Source organism: Somniosus microcephalus, chromosome 5 (assembly GCF_052327205.1).
Source record: "Somniosus microcephalus isolate GS21.2 chromosome 5, FLI_Smic_1.0, whole genome shotgun sequence".
NCBI classification, from domain to species: domain Eukaryota; kingdom Metazoa; phylum Chordata; class Chondrichthyes; order Squaliformes; family Somniosidae; genus Somniosus; species Somniosus microcephalus.
In genome coordinates, this window is record NC_140991.1 from 17,163,998 (window position 1) to 17,187,904 (window position 23,907).

Here is a 23,907-nt window from a genome sequence, read left to right on the forward strand (position 1 = left end):
AAGGGATGGGGTGGGAGGTGAAGGGATGGGGTGGGAGGTGAAGGGATGGGGTGGGAGGTGAAGGGATGGGGTGGGGGATGAAGGGATGGGGTGGGTGATGAAGGGATGGGGTGGGAGGTGAAGGGATGGGGTGGGAGGTGAAGGGATGGGGTGGGAGGTGAAGGGATGAGGTGGGAGGTGAAGGGATGGGGTGGGAGGTGAAGGGATGGGGTGGGAGGTGAAGGGATGGGGTGGGGTGAAGGGATGGGGTGGGTGATGAAGGGATGGGGTGGGAGGTGAAGAGATGGGGTGGGAGATGAAGGGATGGGGTGGGAGGTGAAGAGATGGGGTGGGGGTTGGTTGGGTCTCTGTCTCTGAGCAGACGTTGGGTCCTCCGACCTACAGAGGGAGATCCGCAGCCCTGGGAGCTGTCAGTGGTTTTAAATCTTGCGAAAGGCGGAAGCGGCGAGTGAGCCGGCAGCGCAGGAGGAAGCGAGGAGAAAAGCTCTGAATAATAAATCCTTAGCAGACTTGGCGAGCAGCTGATGATCCGGGGGGACAAGTCCGGAGCCTGTTCCCTGCCTCCTGTGACCAGGAATACAGAGGGGCTGGTCAGAGCGCTTCAGGTCAGTGCTGCTGGCCCAGCTCAGTCTGTGTGTGACAGCAACATCCCGTCTCACCTTCAGTTTCCCTTTCAGTCCTCAAACTCTGTAGTGTGTGATCGCCAGATTTATTTTATATTATGCGTATATATTTATAGGCGAGTTGTTGTGAGCTGGAATGCACTGCCTGAAAGGTCGGTGGAAGCAGGTTGAATAGTCACTTTCAAAAGGGAACTGGGTAAATACTTGAAGGGGAACATTTTTTCCAGGTCTGTGGGGAAAGAACAGAGGAGTGGGACTAATTGGATAGCTCTTTCACAGAGACAGTGGGCGGAATGGCCTCCTCCTGTGCTGTATAATTCAACATGCATTTATTTATGTTTTATACATTAAAGAATTGCATTTATATAGGATCTTTCACCTCAGGAGACCTCACAGCCGATTAAATATTTTTCAAAAACAGTAAACGCAGAAGCCAATTAGTGCACAGCAAGGTCCCACAAACAGCAACGTGATAATGACCAGATAATCTGTTTTAAAGATAAATATTGGACAAGAAACCCAATGGAATATTTCCACACGTGCCAGGAAGCTCTTAGACTATTGGAAATCTTTAGTATATATTTCATGCAGATTGGTCCTTCTAGTTTGTAAACTTTAATTCCTAAATAATTGAACAGAGGGATAAAGGCTTTGAGGCAATACTGCTCTTCACAAATTGGAATGTTCTGTACAGTATACTGTAAACGAAGCAACTATTCTTTGAACTCCCCTGCTCTTCTTTGAACAGTGCCACGGGATCTTTTACGTCCAGCTGAGAGGGCAGAGGGGGCTTAACGTCTCATCCGAAAGACGGCACCTTCGACAGTGCAGCGCTGGGAGTGTCGGCCTGGATTTTGTGCTCGAATCTCTGGAGTGGGACTTGAACCCACGACCTTCTGTCTCTTGAGGTGAGAGAGCTACCCGCTGATATATAATGTCTCTTAATCTCTCCTGCTTTCTGTCCTATCCCTGACCTTCCCTTTTGTTCCTTCATCCCCTCCCCCTTTTCCCAGCCCCTAAACTTGCTTTCCCTTTCCTGCTTGTTTCCAGTTCTGACGAAGGGTTTCGACCTGAAACATTAACTCTGTTTCTCTCTCCACCGATGCTGCCTGGCCTGCTGAGTTTTTCCAGCGTTTTCTGTTGTTATTTCAGATCTCCAGCATCCGCAGTATTTTGCTATCGATATATAAGTGTACTTTCAATCCTAGAATGATAGAAACATAGAAGATAGGAGCAGGAGTAGGCCATTTGGCCCCTCGAGCCTGTTCTGCCATTTAATGAGATCATGGCTGATCATCCAAATTCAGTACCCTGTCCCTGCTTTCTCCTCATATCCCTTGATCCCTTTAGCCTTAAGAAATATACCTAACTCCTTCTTGAATATATTTAATGAATTGGCCTCAACTGCCTTGTGTGGTAGAGAATTCCACAGGTTCACCACTCTCTGGGTGAAGAAATTCCTCCTCATCTCTGTCCTAAATGGCCTACCCCTTATCCTTAGACTGTGACCCCTGGTTCTGGACTCCCCGACCATCGGGAACATCCTTCCTGCATCTAGTCTGTCTAGTCCTGTTAGAATTTTATAAGTTTCAATGAGAAATGCTACCGCACAGAAGGAGGTCATTCAGCCCATTGTGCCTATGCCAGCTCTTTGGCAGAGCGATCCAATTAGTCCCGCTCCCCCTGCCCTTTCTCCGTAGCCCTGTAATGTTGTCCCTTCATGTTGTATCCGTGTGTTAATAGAGACACGGAATGCAGGAGTTGGTTTAACAGGTGTTTACTGAACAAAGTCTGGAGGTGAACTAAAAGATACAAGACGCTATACAGGCTTATATACCCGAGTGGTCACTACCGGTATTACAGTACACAGGGGCTCTTAAAGGTACATACACTACAATTTCTCCCCTTTTAGATAATTAGTACATAACATTTTAAGTAATCATTAATTAACATGTTTACAAGAACAATAATCTACACATTTGCTGCAGTTAATCAATTATAAGTCAGTCTCTCTGGAGGCTTCCTGACTCGGTCCGGATAACGCCTCGGTGGTGTAGTAGTTTTCGGTGGTGTAGTAGGTTCTTTTGGCAAGGTCGATTCGGCTTGAATGCCAGTGTCGGGTTCATCTGGTTCCAGTATCACCGGATCGGAGGTAGATACTATGGGTATCTCTGCTTCATCATTAGGCGTATAAAGTTGTGGTGTAGGTTGTCCCTTTTCGGATGACTCTATGATCTGGTCAGCATGGCGCCTTATTATGCTTTCTCCAATGTCCACGGTATACATCAGCGGTCCTAGTCGTGTGCAAATAGTTCCAGGCTGCCATTTCGCGGTATGGTAGTCCCGGGCCAAAACTTGTTGACCTATCTGGAAGGTTCTAGTTGGCCTTTCATTCATGCCTTGAAATTGCCGGTTCTCTACGTCCCTTCTGATGTTTGGCTTGATCAAATCCAGCCGGCATCTTAGTCTTCTACTGAAAAACATCATGGCGGGAGTTTGGTTTGTAACCACATGTGTTGCATTCCTGTACGCAAACAAGAAGTTATCTACCTTATGTTGTAGATTTATGTCTTCATTACCCATGGCCTTTATGGCCTTCTTGAAGGTCTGGACAAACCTTTCAGCTAATCCATTGGTGGCGGGATGGTATGGGGCGGACGTGTAGTGCTTAACCCCATTGTTTTTTAAGAACTTCCTGAATTCTTCGGACACAAATTGCGGTCCATTATCAGAACAGATCTGTTCAGGCAGCCCATTCCTGGCAAATATGGTCCTTAATACTGTGATGGTTTTTTCCGTGGTGGTGGAGGACATCTTTATTACCTCCGGCCACTTGGGGTGTGCATCAACCGCGATTAAGAACATTGAGTCCATAAATGGACCAGCAAAGCCGATATGTACCCTTTGCCATGGAGATGAGGGCCACTCCCATGGATGTAGAGGGGCTTGTGGTGGGGCGTTTTGGACCTTCTGGCATCCTAGACAGCTCTTGGTCATTTCTTCGATGTCTCCATCGATACCTGGCCACCACACAAATGCTCTGGCTAGGTTCTTCATTTTCACTCCACCCAGATGCCCCTCGTGAAGCTCCTTTAGCACTTTATCCTGGAGTTTGGGTGGAGTCACCACTCTGGATCCACACATCAAGTTTCTCGGCACACTGACAGCTGTTCTCTTCTTTGCGAGAATGCTGGCAACAGTGGTTCGCCATGTGCTGGCCATCCCTTCACCGTTAAATCGTAGACTCGTGAGAGAGTTGGGTCATTTCTCGTTTCCTTTTCAATGGTAGAATTTGTTACTGGTAGACATTCCACTATGGTTGAGTGGAACATCTCCACTGGGTCCACTGTAGGTGCCTCTTCTACCGTTGGCAACGGTAGGCGCGATAAACCATCAGCATTCCCATGCTGTTTTGATCCTTTGTATTCTATGTTGTATTGGTGTGCCCCTAGGAAAAGGGACCACCTCTGTAGCCTTTGCGCTGTCATAATGGGAACGCCCTTTTTAAGTTTGAATATGGAGACGAGAGGTTGATGGTCAGTCAACAAGGTAAATTTTTGTCCGTGTAGGTAATGGTTGAATTTCTTCACTCCCCACACCAGGCTGAGTGCTTCCCTGTCGATCTGGGCATAGTTACGCTCAGCTGAGTTCAATGAGCGTGACGCAAAAGCTATTGGCCGCTCCGAGCCATCAGGGAATCTATGCGATAATACCGCTCCTACGCCGTAAGGGGATGCATCGCATGCCAGTCTGATTGGCAGTGATGGGTTGTAATGAGCCAACACTTCCTTGGACGTGATCAAGCCTTTGCATTTATGGAAGGCACGTTTACAGTCTTCGCTCCATTTCCAAATTACTCCCATTTGTAGAAGTGTGTTAAGAGGGTGCAGAACAGTTGACAAGTTCGGTAAAAATTTATGATAGTAATTTATCAATCCCAGGAACGACCTTAATTGTGAGACATTTTCAGGTGCTGGGGCTTTTATGACCGCTTCAATTTTTTCAGGTGACTTATGCAACCCTTCTTCGTTAGTTATATGGCCACAATATGATATTTGTTTCTGGAAAAATTCGCACTTGGGGTGATTTGCTCGTAGGCCCCGTTCTCTCAGACTAGTGAGCACCTGCTCCAAATTGGCACGGTGCTCGTTGTCGTTTTCTCCTGTTACAAGGATGTCGTCTAGGTAGCATTGAGTCCCCGGAATCCCTTGCAGGACTTGCTCCATAGCTCTTTGCCAGATAGCTGGAGCTGATGCTACTCCGAAAACCAGTCGATTGTACTGGTACAGGCCTTTGTGTGTGTTTATCGTGAGATACTTTTTAGAGGCCTCCTCAACTTCCATCTGTAGATATGCCTGTGCCAAGTCAATTTTGGTGAAACGTTTCCCTCCGGATAGTGAGGCGAAAATATCTTCTATCATAGAGTCATAGAGTCATAGAGTAATACAGCACGGATAGAGGCCCTTCGGCCCATCGTGTCCGCGCCGGCCATCAAGCCCTGTCTAATCTAATCCCATATTCCAGCATTTGGCCCGTAGCCTTGTATGCTATGGCATTTCAAGTGCACATCCAAATGCTTCTTAAATGTTGTGAGGGTTTCTGCCTCCACAACCCTTTCAGGCAGTGAGTTCCAGACTCCAACCACCCTCTGGGTGAAAAAGTTCTTTCTCAAATCCCCTCTAAACCTCCCGCCCTTTACCTTGAATCTATGCCCCCTAGTTATCGACCCCTCTACTAAGGGAAAAAGCTCCTCAGCATCCATCCTATCTATGCCCCTCATAATTTTGTACACCTCAATCATGTCCCCCCTCAGCCTCCTCAGCTCCAAGGAAAACAAACCCAACCTGCCCAGTCTCTCTTCATAGCTGAAGCGCTCCAGCCCTGGTAACATCCTGGTGAACCTCCTCTGCACCCTCTCTAACGCGATCACATCCTTCCTGTAGTGTGGCGACCAGAACTGCACACAATATTCCAGCTGTGGCCTAACCAGTGTTTTATACAGCTCCATCATAACCTCCTTGCTCTTATATTCAATGCCTCGGCTAATGAAGGCAAGTATCCCATATGCCTTTTTTACCACCTTATCCACCTGTTCCGCCGCCTTCAGGGATCTGTGTACTTGCACACCCAGATCCCTCTGACCCTCCGTCTTGCCTAGGGTCTTTCCATTCATTGTGTATTCCTTTGCCTTGTTAGTCCCCCCAAAGTGCATCACCTCGCACTTTTCCGGGTTAAATTCCATTTGCCACTGTTCCGCCCATCTGACCAACCCATCTATATCGTCCTGCAGACTGAGGCTACCCTCCTCGCTATTTACCACCCTACCAATTTTTGTATCATCCGCGAACTTACTGATCATACCCTTTACATTCATATCCAAGTCATTAATGTAGACCACAAACAGCAAGGGACCCAGCACCGATCCCTGTGGTACCCCACTGGCCACAGGCTTCCAGTCACAAAAACAACCTTCGACCATCACCCTCTGCCTTCTGCCACTAAGCCAGTTTTGTATCCAATGTGCCAAGGCACCCTGGATTCCATGGGCTCTTACCTTCTTGACCAGTCTCCTGTGCGGGACTTTATCGAAGGCCTTACTGAAATCCATGTATACCACATCCACTGCGTTACCCTCATCCACACACCTAGTCACCCCCTCAAAAAATTCAATCAAATTAGTCAGACATGATCTTCCCTTGACAAAGCCATGTTGACTATCCCTGATTAATCCTTGCCTCTCCAAGTGGAGACAAATTTTGTCCCTCAGGATTTTTTCCAATAATTTTCCTACCACTGATGTTAGGCTCACTGGCCTGTAGTTCCCCGGTTTTTCCCTACTACCCTTCTTGAATAATGGTACTACATTAGCGGTTCTCCAGTCCTCTGGCACATCCCCTGTGGCCAGAGAGGTCCTGAATATATGTGTTAGAGCCCCCGCAATCTCCTCCTTTGCCTCACACAGCAGCCTGGGATACATTTCATCCGGGCCTGGGGATTTATCCATTTTTAGGCCAGCTAAAACCGCCAATACCTCCCCCCGCTCGATGTTAATATGTTCGAGCATATCACAGTCCCCCCGCCCTATTTCTATGTCTACATCGTCCTTCTCCATAGTGAAAACAGATGCAAAAAATTCATTCAGAACCCCTCCTACATCTTCCGGCTCCACACACAGATTGCCACTTTTGTCCCTAATGGGCCCTATTTTTTCCCTAGTTATCCTCTTACCCTTAATATACTTGTAAAACATCTTCGGATTTTCCTTTATTTTGCTTGCCAGTGTTATTTCATGGCCCCTCCTTGATCTCCTAATTTCTTTTTTAAGTATCCCCCTGCACTTTTTGTACTCCTCTAGGGCTTCCTCCGTCTTTAGCCTTTTGTATCTACCAAAAGCCCTCCTTTTTTTCCTAATCCATTCCCGTATATCCCCTGACATCCAAGGTTCCCTGTGGTTTTTGGAACCACCCTTGACCTTTACGGGAACATGTTGCCATTGTATGTTCTCAATCTCCCTTCTGAAAGCCTCCCATTGCTCCGATGCGGATTTTCCTACAAGTAGCTGATCCCAGTCCATTTTGGCCAGATCCTGCCTTATCCTATTAAAATCGGCCTTCCCCCAATTTAGAACCTTTATTTCCGGCCCATCCCTGTCCTTTTCCATGGCCACCTTAAATCTTACCATATTATGGTCACTATCACCAAAGTGCTCACCTACTAGCACTTTTTCCACTTGGCCGGCCACATTCCCGAGAATTAGGTCCAGTACCGCCCCCTCTCTTGTAGGACTTTCTACATGCTGGCTCAAAAAGCTCTCCTGGATGCACTTTAAGAATTCTACACCCTCTGAGCCTTTCACACTCTGACTATCCCAGTTAATATTGGGGAAGTTGAAATCCCCCATTATTATTACCCTATTATTTGCACATTTCTCTGAGATTTGCCTACATATCTGTTCCTCTATCTCCCCCTGACTGTTTGGAGGCCTATAGTACACTCCCAGCAAAGTGCTTGCCCCCTTTTTGTTTTTAAGCTCCACCCATATGGCCTCATTAGAGGACCCTGCTAATATATCATCCCTCCTTACTGCAGTAATTGACTCCTTAATTAATATTGCGACACCCCCTCCTCTTATACCTCCCCCTCTGTCTCGCCTGAAGATTCTGTACCCCGGAATATTGAGCTGCCAGTCTTGCCCTTCCCTCAACCATGTCTCCGTGATAGCAACAATATCATACTCCCATGTGTTTATCAACACCTTCAGCTCATCCACCTTATTCGCAAGACTCCTTGCATTAAAATAGATGCCATCCAGCCTTGCCCTTATATATTTGCCCTGTCTACCAAGCTGACTTGTTTTTTTCTCTATAATTGGCAGCACATCCCCCCCTATTTCAGCTCCCCTCTGTATCCCATCCCCCTGCCAAGTTAGTTTAAACCCCCCCCAACAGTGCTAGCAAACCTCCCCGCAAGGATATTTGTCCCGCTCTGGTTCAGGTGCAACCCGTCCGACTTGTACAAGTCCCACCTTTCCCAGAAGCAGGCCCAGTGATCCAGGAAAGTAAAACCCTCCCCCCTACACCAACTCTTTAGCCACGCATTCATCTGCTCTATCCTCCCATTCCTATACTTACTAGCACGTGGCACTGGGAGTAATCCAGAGATTACAACCTTTGAGGTCCTGCTCTTTAATCTGTTACCTAGCTCCCTAAATTCTTGATGCAGGACCTCATCCCTCTTTTTACCTATGTCGTTGGTACCAATGTGGACCACGACCATTGCCTGTTCACCCTCCCCCTCCAGAATGCCCTGCAGCCGCTCAGTGACATCCTTGACCCTGGCACCAGGGAGGCAACAAACCATCCTGGATTCACGTCTATGGCCACAGAAACGCCTATCTGTTCCCCTTACTATAGAATCCCCTACCACTATTGCTCTCCCACTCTTTTTCCCCCCTTCCTGGGCAGCAGGAGCACCCCCAGTGCCAGGAAGTTGGCTGCTGCTGCCTTCCCCTGGTGAGTCATCCCCCTCAACAGTATCCAAAGCGGTATACTTGTTTGAAAGGGGGATGCCCGCAGGGGTTCCCTGCACTACCTGCCTGCCTTTGTTGCTCCGCCTGATGGTCACCCCCTGTGCCGCCCTGCCCTGAGGCGTGAACAACTCGCTAAACGTGCTATCCACGAGCCTCTCAGCATCGCGCATGCTCCAAAATTCATCCACCTGCAGCTCGAGCGCCGCAATGCGGTCTGCAAGTAGCTGCAGCTGGATGCATTTCCCGCACACATGGTCGTCAGGGACACTGGCAGCTTCCCTGATTTCCCACATGGAGCAAGAGGAGCAGAACACGGGTCTGAGCTCTCCTCCCATGACTTACTCCTTTAATTAATTAAAAAATTTATTCAATACCCCAGTTACAGGTATACTCTAGGGCGCTTTATTTACCAACTGTCCCCACTACACCACAGAAGTGTAACACCACAGAATTCAAGCTTGTATTGAAAAGAGAGAAATACTCACCAATCACTTACCTGCTCCCTGGTGACGTCACACTTGGATTATTTTTTACCTCTCTCCTCTGCTGTTGATTTGGTAAGCCTCTGCCTTGGCGCCGGTTTTTATACCGGGCTCACCTCCGCTGCTGCTCTCCCCCGAACTGGTCGGGCCTCTGCCTTGGCGCCGGTTTTTATACCGGGCTCACCTCCTCCGCTGCTGCTCTCCCCCGAACTGGTCGGGCCTCTGCCTTGGCGCCGGTTTTTATACCGGGCTCACCTCCTCCGCTGCTGCTCTCCCCCGAACTGGTCGGGCCTCTGCCTTGGCGCCGGTTTTTATACCGGGCTCACCTCCTCCGCTGCTGCTCTCCCCCGAACTGGTCGGGCCTCTGCCTTGGCGCCGGTTTTTATACCGGGCTCACCTCCTCCGCTGCTGCTCTCCCCCGAACTGGTCGGGCCTCTGCCTTGGCGCCGGTTTTTATACCGGGCTCACCTCCTCCGCTGCTGCTCTCCCCCGAACTGGTCGGGCCTCTGCCTTGGCGCCGGTTTTTATACCGGGCTCACCTCCTCCGCTGCTGCTGCTCTCCCCCGAACTGGTCGGGCCTCTGCCTTGGCGCCGGTTTTTATACCGGGCTCACCTCCTCCGCTGCTGCTGCAGAGGATACTGTACCATGTGAAGGACCGGGTTTACAGTCACCTTGAAGTCCCCACAGATGCGAATTATTCTCTGTTCTTCAGATTTATCATTATTCAACGTTTTCTTCATGACCGGGACGATGGGTGTTGCCCACTCGCTCCAATCTACCTTGGATAACACGCTTGCCTTTTCCAAATTATCCAGCTCTGCCTCGACTGCTGGACGAATTGCGTATGGCACCGGCCTTGCCTTAAAAAACTTGGGAATTGCCGCATCTTCTACTTTTATTGAGGCGGTGACGCCTTTCAAGGTTCCTAGTTCCTGTTGAAACACTTCTTTGGCGTTGGCCAAGATGTCTTTTAATCGTTCAGGTATGATGTCATCATTTTTTTTCTTACTGGTCACCGTCAGTGCCTGAATGGAGTGCCAGTCTAAACGTATCTTCCTGATCCATTCACGTCCCAACAGCGGTGGACCACCATCTTGCAGAACGTATAAATACAACTTCTGTATTTCCTTGCCGTTGTATACAACAGGCACCCTTATTTTCCCTCTGGGGTATACTTTCTGTCCCGTATATGTCTTCAAGATAATGGATGTGTCTTTCAAAGGTATATGCGGAAATAGCCGCTCGTAATCATGTCGACTTATGACGGTCAGAGCTGATCCTGTATCTAGCTCCATTTTAACTGGGGACCCCGCTATCGTGAGGGTAACCCAAATGGTCTGGTAATCTTCTTTGGCAATTACATTATGTAATTTGAGACAGCTTAGTCTCTTGTTTCTGGAGTCGCTATCGCTCTTCTGGTCTTCGGAGCTATTGTCTGTCATCATTTGTACCTTCCTGTACTTTTCCTTATTGATTTTTTTTCTGTCAGTGCATTTTTTGTTTCCAGATCGGCATACACGTGCAATGTGTCCCATCTTTCCGCATTGCCTGCATGCTTTGTCCTTGAACCAGCAGTCCCTCTGGTCATGGGTGGATCTGCCGCAGCGATAACATCTCTCTCAACCCCGTGTCATTTCATGGGTGCCGAAGTCCTGTGGCTTTTGCTGTATCTCTGCAGCTCCTCTTGCTGCTGCTTCGTATGATACAGCCACACTGAAAGCCTTGTCCAGTGTCAAATCTTTCTCAGAAAGTAGCCTTTTCTGTGTTCCTTCACTTAGGAGACCGCAGATGAATTTGTCTCGTAGAGAATCTGCCAGTCCTGCCCCGAATTGGCAGTGCTTTGACAGCTTTCTTAATTCGGTTAGGTAATCAGCGTTACTTTCATTCTTGTGCTGATTCCTCCTGAAGAATTTGAATCGTTCCGCTATCAGCAGCGGTGTTGGGTTTAAGTGCTCCTGTAGGGTATCAACAATCTCCTTAAAATTCTTGTCCATCGGTTTGGCTGGAGTGATTAAGTTTCATAACAGCCCGTATGTCCTTGCGCCCATCAGATTTAGAAGTACTGATGCCTTTTTATCATCCTCTACTTCATTCGCTGTGCAATATACCTCCACTCTTTCCACATATGTGGCCCAATCCTCTATATCACTATCGAAAGCAGTAATATTGCCAGTCTTAGGCATCCTGAAAATCAAAAATGGCGCCTCCCGTGCTTTCCTTTCTTCCCTGCCGAGAAAAAAATGGCGCCTCCCGCGCTTTCTGCCGCTGCCGCTGCTGACAACGCTGTTCTCCGCGGTTTTTATTTACACAGATATTTTTTTTTTTTTTAAATAGTTGGTGACTCATTCCCGCCGGACTCTCTGGGACTTTTCCCTCCCTCTGCTTGGTCCGAACGCCGACCTGCTTTGCAGCGCCGGCCGTCTCCCGAGTGCTCCACCCTCCGTTTCTGTTTGCCTCCACCTTCCGACTCGCTACTCGGCCCCGCTGCAGAGCCACCCGATCGAGCCTCAGCCCGCCGCCCAGGAAGGATTAGTGCAGTACCTGCCACCAGCCCGGCTAGCTGGTGAACTCACAGTTTTTTTTTCTTCGACCTTCGTCTGAGGAATCAATCTCCTTGAGGTGCTGCCAAATTGCAGGTAAGTCCGTTTCCAATTCGTCGCCACTGTTGTATCCGTGTGTTAATGGAGACACGGAATGCAGGAGTTGGTTTAACAGGTGTTTACTGAACAAAGTCTGGAGGTGAACTAAAAGATACAAGACGCTATACAGGCTTATATACCCGAGTGGTCACTACCGGTATTACAGTACACAGGGGCTCTTAAAGGTACATACACTACACTTCAAGTATTTCCTCAATGTGTACTTACTGTATTTGGTTTCATACATTTAGGGAAAGTGCGTGCAGTTATACAGACCCTTTCATTGCTTCAGGGAAGTCACAAAGCACTTCACAGCCCACGGAATGTAGTCACTGTTTTAATTTAGATTCCACATTCCAGTCAGACCGACCGGGAACCTTCAATTAAAGGAGGCTCCCACCCCTAGCCGTTAAACCTCTGACAGATGCTGAGTGACCGCCTCTACAATCTCAGCACTTTCTATTTTTATTTTCCATTTATATTTTAATTATATGTAGCTATCTGGAGAGAGTTCCAACGGGAAAAATGCTGAATTTTAACCATTCTATTTTCATAGGCTGAGCAGCGCAACAACACCTTGCATTTATATAGTGCCTTTAACATAGGGAAACACCCCAAGACACTTCACAGGAGCGTTACCCAACAAAATTTGACACCGAGCCACATAGGGAGATATTAGGGTGGGTGACTATAAGCTTGGTCTTGAAGTCTTTCTTTCTTTATAACCCCTAAGACGTCTTAAAGGAGGAGAGTTTATAAAGGAAGACTTGCATCACTGAAACAGATTATCTGGTCATTATGACATTGTTGCGGGATCTTGCTGTGTACACATTGGCTGCCGCCTCGCTCCTTTTCACGAGGCCCCAAAGTATTACAGCCAATGAAGTGCTTTTGAAGTGTAGTCACTGCTGTAATGTGGCAGCCAATTTGTACACAGCAAGATCCCACAGCAATCTGATAATGAGCAGATAATCTTTTTTTTAGTGATGTTGGTTGAGGGATAAATATTGGCCCCAGGACACCGGGGAGAACTCCCCCTGCTCTTAGAACATAAGAAATAGGAGCAGGAGTAGGCCAGTCGGCCCTTCGAGCCTGCTCCGCCATTCAATGAGATCATGGCTGATCTTCTGCCTCAACTCCATTCACTGGCCCTATCGCCATATCACTTGATGCCTTTACTGGTCAGAAATCTATCGACTTCTGTTTTGAATATACCCAATGACTGAGCCTCCACAGCCCTCTGGGGTAGAGAATTCCAAAGATTCACCACCCTCTGTGTGAAGAAATTTCTTCTCATCTCAGTCCTGAATGGCCTACCCTTTATCCTGAGGCTCTGGCCCCTGGTTCTAGACTCCCCAGCCAAGGGAAACATTCTCCCAGCATCCGCCCTATCAAGCCCTGTCACAATTGTGTATGCTTCAATGAGATCCCCTCTCATTCTTCTGAATTCAAGAGAATACAGGCCTAGTTTACTCTTCGAAATAGTGGCCATGGGATCTTTTACGTCCACCTGAGAGAGCAGACGGGGCCTCGGTTTAACGTCTCATCTGCAAGATGGCACCTCCGACAGTGCAGTGGAGAGTGTCAGCCTAGATGGTGTGGTCAAGTCCCTGGAGTGGGACTCAAACCCCCGACCTTCTGACTCGGAGGCGAGAGTGCTAGCCACTGATCGACGGCTGACACACACGCTTATAGTCTTGACAAGAGTTGTGAAACTGAATTGAATAAATCTGGTAAAGCCTGGGTTAGAACCAGAAAAGTGACCATGAAGATGTAATGTAAAACAAACTGGTTCACTAATGTCCTTGAGGGAAGGATACCTGCCTCCCTGCGCTATCAATTACTCATAAAAGACTGAGAGTTAGAAGAGTAACTAAAGGCTTTTATTAACAACAGAATGGAGGTCTGCCTCGAGTGGTCGACCGGTCCAGGATACCAAGGGCTGGGGAGCAGTCACCTTTATACTAGGACCTGTGGGAGGAGTCAGCCGAGGCATGTCCAGGCATGTACACAGTGGAATACAAACAGGACAAACAGGAATACAAACAGTGGTTTACCACATTCACCCCTTGTTTAAAATTGAGTCCGGCGGGGTGAAGTGTATTAAAAGTTAGTGTATTGGAGTCTCTCCGGAGGTCTTGTCTGCCGCTGTGATCGGCGTGGCGACGGCAGGGGTAGTGAAGCTTCCGGCGTCGAGTCCAGCGTAGGCTGTGGCACAGGCGTGTCGTCCTCGTAGATGTCGAGCGGGTCGCGGGGCCCAGGCCTGCCGTCTGCTGGGGCTGGATATCGGATCGTGGGGGGGGGTGGTAGTGGGTAGTGGGTTACTGTGGTCCCCGAGGGTGCAAGGTCTCTTATGGAGACTGTGTCCTCCCGCCCGTCCGGGTATGCGATGTAAGCATACTGGGGGTTGGCGTGGAGGAGGTCGACCCTCTCGACCAGGGGGTCCGTTTTATGGGTCCTCACGTGTCTTCTCAGTAGGACCGGCCCTGGGGACGTCAGCCATGGCGGTAGCGATGTCCCTGATGTGGACTTCCTTGGGAAGACCAACATTTTCTCATGAGGGGTGGCGTTAGTGGCAGTGCAGAGCAGTGACCGAATAGAGTGGAGCGCATCGGGGAGCACATCCTGCCAGCGGGAGGTTGGAAGGCCCCTAGACTTTAAGGCTAGCAGGACGGCCTTCCAAACTGTCGCATTTTCTCTTTCCACCTGTCCGTTCCCCCGGGGGTTGTAACTGGTGGTCCTGCTTGTGGCAATACCCCTAGTTAGCAGGTACTGACGGAGTTCGTCGCTCATAAACGATGAGCCCCGGTCGCTATGGATATAGCTGGGGAAGCCGAACAGGGTGAAGAGGTTGTTCAGACATTTAATGACCGTGGCACTGGTCATGTCCGGGCAGGGGAAGGCGAACGGGAAACGGGAGTACTCATCAATAATATTGAGGAAGTACACATTGCGGTCGGAGGAGGGGAGAGGCCCTTTAAAATCAACGCTCAGGCGCTCGAAGGGGCGAGTGGCTTTTATCAGGTGGGCCCTGTCTGGTCTATAAAAGTGTGGTTTGCACTCAGCGCAGACTTGGCAGTTCCTGGTCATGGTCCTGACCTCCTCAATAGAGTAAGGCAGGTTGCGGGCCTTGATGAGGTGGAAGAACCTGGTGACCCCCGGGTGGCAGAGGTCATTGTGGAGGACCCGTAGTCTATCGATCTGCGCGCTGGCGCAGGTGCCACGCGATAGCGCATCCGGGGGTTCATTTAGCTTCCCGGGCCGGTACAAGATCTCGTAGTTGTAGGTGGAAAGTTCGATTCTCCACCTCAAGATCTTGTCATTTTTGATTTTGCCCCTCTGCTTGTTGTTAAACATAAAAGCAACTGAACGCTGGTCAGTGAGCAGGGTAAATCGTTTTCCGGCCAGGTAGTGCCTCCAATGACGCACAGCCTCCACAATCGCCTGGGCCTCCTTCTCAACAGCGGAGTGTCTGGTCTCCGGGCCTTGGAGGGTTCGTGAAAAGAAGGCCACGGGTCTCCCCGCCTGATTGAGGGTAGCGGCCAGGGCAAAGTCGGACGCGTCGCTTTCCACCTGGAAGGGGATGGATTCGTCCACTGCGTGCATGGTGGCTTTGGCAATGTCCTCCTTGATACGGTGGAAGGCTAAGCGGGCCTCTGCCGTCAAGGGAAAAGAGGTGGACTTGATCAGCGGACGGGCCTTGTCCGCATAGTAGGGGACCCACTGGGCGTAATAGGAGAAAAACCCTAGGCACCTCTTCAGGGCCTTGAGGCAGTGGGGCAGTGGAAGTTCCATAAGGGGACGCATCCGGTCGGGGTCGGGGCCGATGACTCCGTGTTCCACAACACAGCCAAGGATGGCGAGGCGGTTTGTGCGGAATATGCACTTCTCCTTGTTATATGTCAGGTTTAGGAGTTGGGCGGTGCGGAGGAATTTTTCGAGGTTTGCGTCATGGTCCTGCAAGTCACGGCCGCAGATGGTCACATTGTCCAGATATGGGAAAGTGGCCTGCAACGCATTTTGATCTACCATCCGGTCCATCTCCCTTTGGAAGACGGAGACCCCGTTGGTGACGCCAAAGGGAACCCTAAGGAAGTGATAGAGGCGGCCGTTTGCCTCAAAGGCAGTGTACTGGCGGTCCTCAGGGCGGATGGGGAGCTGGTGGTACGCTGATTTCAGGCCAATGGTCGAGAAGACGCGGTACTGCGCGATCTGGTTGACCATATCAGCTATACGGGGGAGTGGGTAGGCGTCCAGCAGGGTGTAGCGATTTATTGTCTGGCTGTAGTCGATGACCAGGCGCTGCTTCTCACTGGTCTTAACGACCACAACCTGGGCTCGCCAGGGGCTGGTGCTGCCCTCAATAATCCCTTCTTTCAGGAGCCGCTCCACTTCGGTTTTAATGAAAACCCTGTCCCCGGCACTGTATCGCCTGCTCTTTGTGGCGATGGGCTTACAGTCGGGGGTGAGGTTAGCAAACAGTGGTGGGGGGGTGACTCTGAGTGTGGAGAGGTTGCACCTGGTGCGCGGCGGGCAATTTGGAAGCTGCTGGCTGCGGACTGTGAGTGGGGGTAGGGGTCCACCGTACGCCATCGTAACACTTTTAAGGTGGCACTGAAAATCTAACCCCAGCAGGACGGCAGCGCAGAGGTCAGGCAGGACCAGAAGTTTAAAATGATCGTACACGGTCCCGTCTACTACGAGTGTCACCACGCAGTAGCCGCCGATGTCCGCCGACTGGGACTCGGAGGCCATAGAAATCCGCTGTTGCGCAGGCAGGACTGGGAGAGAGCAACGCCGCACCGTGTCGGGGTGGATGAAGCTCTCCGTGCTCCCAGAGTCAAAAAGGCAGATTGTATCGTGACCATTTACCTTAATGTCCATTGTGGAACTGGCCAGTTGGTGCGGTCTCGCTTGGTCCAGTGTAACGGATGCCAGCGTAGGGGTCGGTGTGTCGCTGCGGGTATCAGATGAGGCGGTGTTGGGGGCCTGCTGCGTCCCGGCTGTCGTCCAAGATGGCGGCGTCCATGATCCCCATGTGGCTGGAGGCGTCCAAAATGGCTGCTGTACCGGTGATTCGCACACGGCCAGGGAGGTCCAAAATGGCGGCCCGCATGGCCCACACGCGGCGCTGCTGGGGTTCGGGGTGGCTTTGGCCCTGCAGACGCTAGCGTAGTGTCCCTTCTTCCCGCAGCCCGAGCAGATCGCGTTTTTCGCCGGGCAGCGCGCTCTGGGGTGTTTTGCCTGGCCACAGAAGTAGCATTTCTGGCTTTGGGGCACTGCTGTCTGGCCTTGGGACACTGCTGCGGTAGTTGGGCCGTTGTTGGGGTGTGGCTGGGGTGGCACGGCGCTATGAGGCGGTCCTACCGTGTCCCAGGCTGTCATTCCCCGCGGCGTCCACGGTGCAGAGGAGTAGGCATCCATGCCCTGGTAGGCTGCATCCAACGATAGTGCGAGTTCAGAGGCCTTGTTGAGGTCGAGGTTACTCTGCTCCAACAGTCGCTGTCGTGTGTAATTGGATCTGTGGCCCGCTACAAAAGCGTCCCGGATAAGTTCCTCTGTGTACACGGCGGCCTTTACATCCTTACAACCACAGGCCCGGCCAAGCACAGACAGTGCCTGAAGGTATTCCACGGTCGATTCCCCAGGTTGTTGTTTACGACTCCCCAGGAGGTGCCTGGTGTACACTTCGTTCACTGGGCGCGTGTACTGGTCCTTGAGGAGCTTGATAGCATCCGCGTACGAGGTCGCGTCTTGGATGACCGAGTACACTCGGTGGTTCACTTTGGAGGTCAGGACATCCAGTTTGTCCTCGTCCGATTTGATTGCTTCGGAGGCGGTCAGGAATTTTTCGAAACACTTAAGCCAGTGAGTAAACTTGGTGGATGAGTCCGCCTCCCGATGGTCTAAGTCTAGGCATGCTGGTGTGAGGATCTTCTCCATTATAAAAATGTTGTTAATAAAATTGATGCGCTATCAATTACTCATAAAAGACTGAGAGTTAGAAGAGTAACTAAAGGCTTTTATTAACAACAGAATGGAGGTCTGCCTCGAGTGGTCGACCGGTCCAGGATACCAAGGGCTGGGGAGCAGTCACCTTTATACTAGGACCTGTGGGAGGAGTCAGCCGAGGCATGTCCAGGCATGTACACAGTGGAATACAAACAGGACAAACAGGAATACAAACAGTGGTTTACCACACTCCCTACCTGGGCTGGCCCACACGTGACTCCAGTCTGAGCCTGTGTGGTTGATTCTTAATGCCATCAGGGCAGCTCAAATCGGGCAACTAATGCCGCCTTGCCAGCGTCGCAGGTAACCCGAGAATCTCGATCGCCTGCCTGAGAGTCGGCTCGGTGATTTCCGATTATCGTTTGCCATGGCGTGCTGGTGGATGTGAAGTGCCCTCTGCTGTGCCCCGGAGATTGGGGGAAGGTTTCCTCCGTAACAACTTCACAGGTGTGTTCTTTAGAAATATGTTTAGGATTTTGCCAAGTGGAATTCTTCCCATGTGCCTTAACCTCAATCCGACCACTTCAACCACACCGATGGGTTATTTCAGCTTACCCAGCCTGGCTCTGAGTGGCATTGGCAATTTAGTGTGTGTGTTGGACTGGAACTTACTGGGAACTGGGACAAGGCTGGTGAACACTCATTCTTACAGACAGAGGGAGAGAGAGACAGACGGCAGACAAAGGGAGAGAGACAGACAGCAGACGACAGAGAGAGAGGTAGCGAGAGAGAGACAGACGACAAAGAGAGGTAGAGAGAGAGAGGTGTAGAGCGAGAGAGAGGGAGAGAGACACGACAGAGAGAGAGAGGAGAGAGACAGACGAGAGAGAGAGGCAGAGAGAGAGAGGTGTAGAGCGAGGGAGAGGGAGAGAGACACGACAGAGAGAGAGATGTAGAGAGAGAGGAGAGAGACAGACAGCAAACGACAGAGAGAGAGGTAGCGAGAGAGAGACAGACGACAAAGAGAGGTAGAGAGAGGTGTAGAACGAGAGAGATATATCTGTTTATACACTGTATGGATAGATCTGTATTTTTGTGAACAAACGAATGTTTTCTGATGCTTTGGCAACATAAGATGTAACTTGTCATGCCAATAAAGCGATTTGAATTGAAAATTGAGAGAGACACGACAGAGAGAGAGAAGGAGAGAGAGAGACAGACGACAGAGAGAGACAGACAGACGAGAGAGAGAGAGAGAGAGAGAGACAGATGACAGAAAGGTAGAGAGAGACAGAGGGAGAGAGACAGACAGACAGTGACGAGAGAGAGAGATAGAGTGAGACAGACAGACAGACAAAGAAAGACAGCTGACAGACAGAGACAGACAACAGATAGACAGAGGGAGACAGATAGACTCTCAATCCCTGCAGTCTGGGCTGGATTGAAAGCTGGGTCCCTGTGGTGAAAGGCCAGTGCTTGGACTCCCCTTTTGTCTAGACGGTCAAACAGATCCATGAGAGAAAATATTCAGTTATGCCCTGCCCCCATTTCTTTTGTTTATTGTTTCTGTTTTTTCCCAGGTCACGGTGCTGAATTTTAAAAAGCAATGTCGTTCTTCTCCAGTAAGAAAGAGATCAAGTACCTCTACTTCATTTTAATGGACGACTTTCGCGTCAACGAGCGCGTGTTTCCCGCCGGAAACATCGCCATCATTCCCGAGACTGAGTACATGAAGGAGGTGCAGAGCGAGCCACAGGCGTCCGGCCGCAAGCTGAAGGTCCACCTGGTGGATGCAGACGTACACCAGGCCCTGGAGGTGGACATCCTGCGCCAGCTGAACGAGCAGGACGCGGGCCTCCTCCAGGCTGTCAGCCCATCCGCTCAGCGCCTCGACCTCTACCTGGACAAGAAGGCGCTGGAAAGCGCGCGCCAGATACGCAAGCTGGACCTGGTGACCGTTGACTACGACTCCAAGCCGCTGCCCGGGATCGTCCAGTACGTTGGAAGGTTATGCGACAGCCCAGTGCTACCGGGAACATTCTTTGGAATAGAGTTGCAGGTAAGCTTGCTTCAAGGGTCTCATTCCCGGGTAGCCAATATTGTAAATATAAACCCCCCTCTGAACCTCTCGATTAGATTCCAGCCTGTAACTCACTCCCAGGTATCTATTATTCTATATATAAACCCCCTGAACCCCTCGATTAGATTCCAGCCTGTCACTCACTCCCAGGTATCCATTATTCTATATATAAACCCCCTGAACCCCTCGATTAGATTCCAGCCTGTCACTCACTCCCAGGTATCTATTATTCTATATATAAACCCCCTGAACCCCTCGATTAGATTTCAGTATGTAACTCACTCCTGGGTATCCATTATTCTATATATAACCCCCCTGAACCCCTCGATTAGATTCCAGTCTGTAACTCACTCCCGGGTATCCGTTATTCCATATTTTTTTAAATTTGTTTTTGGGATGTGGGCGTCGCTGGTAAGGCCAGCATTTATTGCCCATCCCTAATTGCCCTTGAGAAGGTGGTGGTGAGCCGCTGCCTTGAACCGCTGCAGTCCGTGTGGTGAAGTTACTCCCACAGTGTTGTTAGGGAGGGAGTTCCAGGATTTTGACCCAGCAACGATGAAGGAACAGCGATATATTTTCTAGTCAGGATGGTGTGTGACTTGGAGGGGAACTTGGAGGTGATGGTGTTCCCATGCGCCTGCTGCCCTTGTCCTTCTAGGTGGAAGAGGTCGCAGGTTTGGGAGGTGCTGCCGAAGAAGCCTTGGCGAGTTGCTGCAGTGCATCTTGTAGATGGTACACACTGCAGCCACGGTACGCTGGTGGTGGAGGGAGTGAATGTTTAAGGTGGTAGAGGGGCTTCCAATCAAGCGGGCTGCTTTGTCTTGGATGGTGTTGAGCTTCTTGAGTGTTGTTGGAGCTACACTCATCCAGGCAAGTGGAGAATATTCCATCACACTCCTTACTTGTGCCTTGTAGATGATAGAAAAGCTTTGGGGAGTCAGGAGGTGAGACACTCGCCGCAGAATATCCAGCCTCTGACCTCCTGTTGCCACAGTATTTATGTGGCTGGTGCATTTAAGTTTCTGGTCAATGGTGACCATATATAAACCATCTGAACCCCTCGATTAGATTCTAGCCTGTAACTTGCTCCCGGGTATCCATTATTTTCTATATATAAACCCCCTGAACCCCTTGATTAGATTCCAGCCTGTAACTCACTCCCGGTTATCCATTATTCTATATATAAACCCCTGGAACACCTTGCTTAGCCATCAAAGTGGGGTGGGGGGTGATTTCAAACCTTTACGCCCCACTTCCATCTATCCCTCCCACTTCCCTTCCACCCCTCTCCCCCCCCTTCCATCATTCTCTCCCCTCCTTCCTTCCGTTCCTCCCCCCTCCTTCCTTCCGTTCCTCCCCCTCCCTTCCATCCATCTTTCCTCCTCACTTTATTTTATACGTTCTTTGTTCCAAAGGGGGATGTAAAGGGACAGAACGACGGAGAGTTTGGCGGGGTCCAGTACTTCCACTGCAAGAAGGAGCGCGGCATCTTCGTGCCGTTCAACAAGGTCCTGGTGCGGTGGAGCTTCAGGGACGTGGGGCGGTACATGAGCACGGGAGGCGCGAAGACTAACAACCCACCGGGGGATTACCCCGTGAACCCTGGGGACCGCGTGGCTATCTACATGGAAGAGGAAATGAAAGAGGCGACGGTGGTGGGGATCAGCGACGGGGGCTCAACGGTTCTGGTCAGTTTTGTAATGGTGAGTGACCCTGCTTCAGACGGTGCCTCGTCGACTCAGGGTCTTTCTTGAAAGCTGTGTGTCATGACACCACAAGTCCCGGCCAGAATGGAGATGATTGGGTAATTCCGCTGTCAGTCACTGCTGTTAATGACTAGGGTTAATTTTACACACATAATTTGTATTATGTAACTATTCTCCACTCGCAGCATCATGCTGGAGAAATAATCCTGCTTTTGTCGGGAGAAGTTGCTGTAGTTTGCTGCAGTTCATAAGAGGTTCTGAGTAAATAGACTCTGTTCGCTGTAAAATAGACTGTTTGCTGCGAGTGCTGCCGTAAGTCCCGCCCCGCCTCCAACTCATTGGCTGTCACAGTGGTGTCAGTACACACGCTGCGTTTTGAAGGGGTTGCTGAGAGGATTGAATGTTTCTGTCGCTCCTCCCCATTCCCTGCCTCGTTTTACTGGGAAGCATTTGGTCGTCCATCCCGCAGCCCAGTCTTCCACCGGTTGCTTCCGCCCTGCTCCTGGTCCCAAAGCTGTTGACGGCCTTCCTGGGACTGACTCCATGGAGAACTTCCCAAGTGGCCCCCCTTCAAGTCGAGTGTCTGCAGACTATTTGAGCGCAAGGATGGGTGGGGTGGGTGGGGGGCGTGAAGGAGAGGGGAAACTCCGCCGAGTGCGACTGTCCGCGCACACGCACGCCTTTTGGCCGTTGCTCAGCGGGCAGCGCTCTCGCCTCTGAGTCAGAAGGTCGTGGGTTGAAATCCTACTTCAGAGACTCGAGCGCAAAAATCTAGGCTGACGCTTTCGGGTGAGCCTTTAAACCAAAGGTCCCGTTTTCCCTCTTGGGTGGACGTAAAAGATCCCGTGGCATGGGAGCTCTCCTGGTGTCTTGGCCGATATTTATTCCCCAATTGTCTGGATTGCTGTTTGTGGGACCTTGCTGTGCACGCTAGACAGCGCTGGGGGAGCGAGAACCCTGGCTGATTTGTCTCCGCCCTATTCTAGGGGCGTTTCAGGCCAATTGTAGCTCCTGTACCACTGCCCCAGCTAACCTAGCACACAGCAGGGTTGGAGCCTGGGTCTGTACGGCTCTGCCCCTCCCAGGACCAACAAGCTCCCCTCTCTTCTATCCTCTTTCCCGTTCTTTGTCCTCACTCTTTTTAGTCCCTCGCCGCGCGGTGTTTTCGCCGGTGAGAATCTTCTTTCGTGTCTCCAAGCTCAAGCTGAAGGTTGCCTCACTCTGTTGCAGGACCCGATGACGGGAGAACAACAGGTAACGCCGTGGGAGGTGCCTCTGGAGTCTGTAATAAAGGAAGACATGCTTCAACCCATTGGGAGCTTCCAGCGCAGAACCTGTGAGTCTCAGTGAGTCAGGGATGGGGCGGGGGGGGTGGAACCAATCACAGATGGGATCTGTCAGAGAGACGTGGGTTGGTACATTCGAGTTCTTGTTCCAGCCCCTGCTTTGGCCCATGTCCAGGCACAGTGTGTGAACGGTGCCTTGATCGGGGCATCCAAGGGTCACTTCACTGCCTGAGGAACAACAGTGGATGCACCTCAAAAATAATCCATTGGTTATAAAACTGGTTTGAAGGTGTGAGAGGTCGCTGCCCATCCCCCAACCTCTGTAAACTTCAGCTCATTAAAAACACTGCCGCCCCGAGTCCCCTCCCCCGCCCCGAGTCCCCTCGGCCCCCTCCCCTGCCCCATCCCCGTCCCCTAACCCGCCCCGAGTCCCCTCCCCCGCCCTGAGTCCCCTCAGCCCCCTGCCCCGCCCCGAGTCCCCTCCCCCACACCGAGTCCCCTCGGCCCCTCCCCCACACCGAGTCCCCTCGGCCCCTCCCCCACACAGAGACCCCTCGGCCCTGCCACCCTCACCGGGTCCCATTTGCCCTTTAACTCTCTCCTTGCTGACCTATATTGGCTCTCGGACCACAACACCTCCATTTTAAAATTCCCATCCTCATGACGAAGTTTCCCGCCCGCCCCCCCCCCCCCTTCCCTACCTCCATAACTTCCTCCTACAAGCTCCCCTCAAAACCTTCGCCCCACCAATGGCAGCCTAACCTTCAGCCAGCGTGGTCCCACGCCCTGGAAATCCTTCCCGCCACCTCTCTAACTGTCTCTCCTCCTTTAAGACCCTCCTTTAAAACCAACCTCTTTGTTCAAGCCTTTGGTCCCCCGTCCGAATCTTTCCTTCTTTGGCTCGGTGTCCTTGCACTCCTGTGAAGCACTTTGGGGCATTATTCCACATTTAAAGGTGCTACATGAATGCAGGTTGCTCTTGTTGTGTAAAAGCAAGTTCTTTCCAATTAAGTCTTAAAACCACCCCAGGTCCTCGGGACTCTGTGAACACTTTACCCTTTGCATAGCTCCTGCTGCTATTGTTTTACACCTGGGTGTGTTTGATGGGA

At 50.8% G+C, this 23,907-nt stretch overlaps 1 protein-coding gene across 1 annotated transcript in view; it reads left to right on the plus strand.

The window, feature by feature from the left end:
• The first annotated feature begins 405 nt into the window (after positions 1-405).
• Positions 406-23,907, plus strand: part of LOC147116922 (ubiquitin carboxyl-terminal hydrolase CYLD-like) — a 56,893-nt gene continuing 33,391 nt past the window's right edge. The window contains 5 exon segments of the mRNA XM_085987192.1: positions 406-605; positions 1,372-1,531; positions 19,307-19,785; positions 21,222-21,509; positions 22,743-22,848. Of these exon segments, the coding sequence (XP_085843318.1) occupies positions 19,333-19,785; positions 21,222-21,509; positions 22,743-22,848 (847 nt within the window). The 5' untranslated portion in view covers positions 406-605; positions 1,372-1,531; positions 19,307-19,332.